Below are 836 nucleotides of genomic sequence, written 5' to 3'. Positions count from 1 at the left end.
TCTCATGCTCACGCCCACACACCCACACTACGCCCACCTTTTAGGCCTACTGATTGTCCAGCCGCTCTGGAAAACGACAAAAAAAAATAGGCGATCAATTTTTAACGTTTTTCCCCATCTATTTTCTTGTAAGGAAAAGGTAGGTGACGGCGTCAAGATGGGTGCCCTGAGCTTTGGTGTGACTGAGCAATTGTATATTATCATGCTTTGACAGTGGATGAACAACCCGCACATATGATGAGAACTCAGTATAAAAAAAGATGCATGATGAACTGAATGAGTGAAATGACAACACATTGACCATAAAACTAATTCGTTCAACAAGACAAACCAGAACACTTCAACTCACCTGATTTTACAGAGCAGTGGATGTGAGATCTAGACTCGTAATACACCCAGTCGAAGCCAGCTTCCACCGCAAGTCTGGCTAGCATTCCATATTTTGATCGATCCTGGAATGGAAGTGAGCCTGGGTTAGACACTGGTGGCAGCAGTGGGATGCTTCTGTCTTGGGAAGGATTCTGTCTTTTTCGGTTTATTTGGTAGGCGTGATAGCAATTTCTAGAAAACAGAGTATCTACATCTTTAAATCTAGTTTTCTCAAGAGACTGTTTATAAAACCTGTCGCTCTGAAAAATACAATGCATCTCAATAAACAATAAAGTTACGACTTGTACTATAATGTAACCAATCACCGAAGCATGCAAAACCATCCCCAACCACCTAACAAATTTCTAATAAATCTTACCCTCGCGCCACAAAAGATCTCACAATGCTGATCAGATTACAAATTACCACAAAACAATATACGAATTAATGCAACCCAAATCTCATAC

General features: G+C 40.7%; 1 protein-coding gene across 1 annotated transcript in view; it reads right to left on the bottom strand.

Annotated features, from left to right (window-relative positions):
• Positions 1 to 836, bottom strand: part of LOC119594816 (indian hedgehog protein-like) — a 99,252-nt gene that overhangs the window by 16,577 nt on the left and 81,839 nt on the right. Inside the window, 1 exon segment of the mRNA XM_037943907.1 lies at positions 350 to 452. Within this exon segment, the coding sequence (XP_037799835.1) occupies positions 350 to 452 (103 nt within the window).

This window comes from Penaeus monodon, chromosome 34, assembly GCF_015228065.2.
Source record: "Penaeus monodon isolate SGIC_2016 chromosome 34, NSTDA_Pmon_1, whole genome shotgun sequence".
In the NCBI taxonomy this organism is placed as follows: domain Eukaryota; kingdom Metazoa; phylum Arthropoda; class Malacostraca; order Decapoda; family Penaeidae; genus Penaeus; species Penaeus monodon.
The sequence above is the reverse complement of the archived record's forward strand: the minus strand, read 5'-3'. Positions and strand labels throughout refer to the sequence as shown.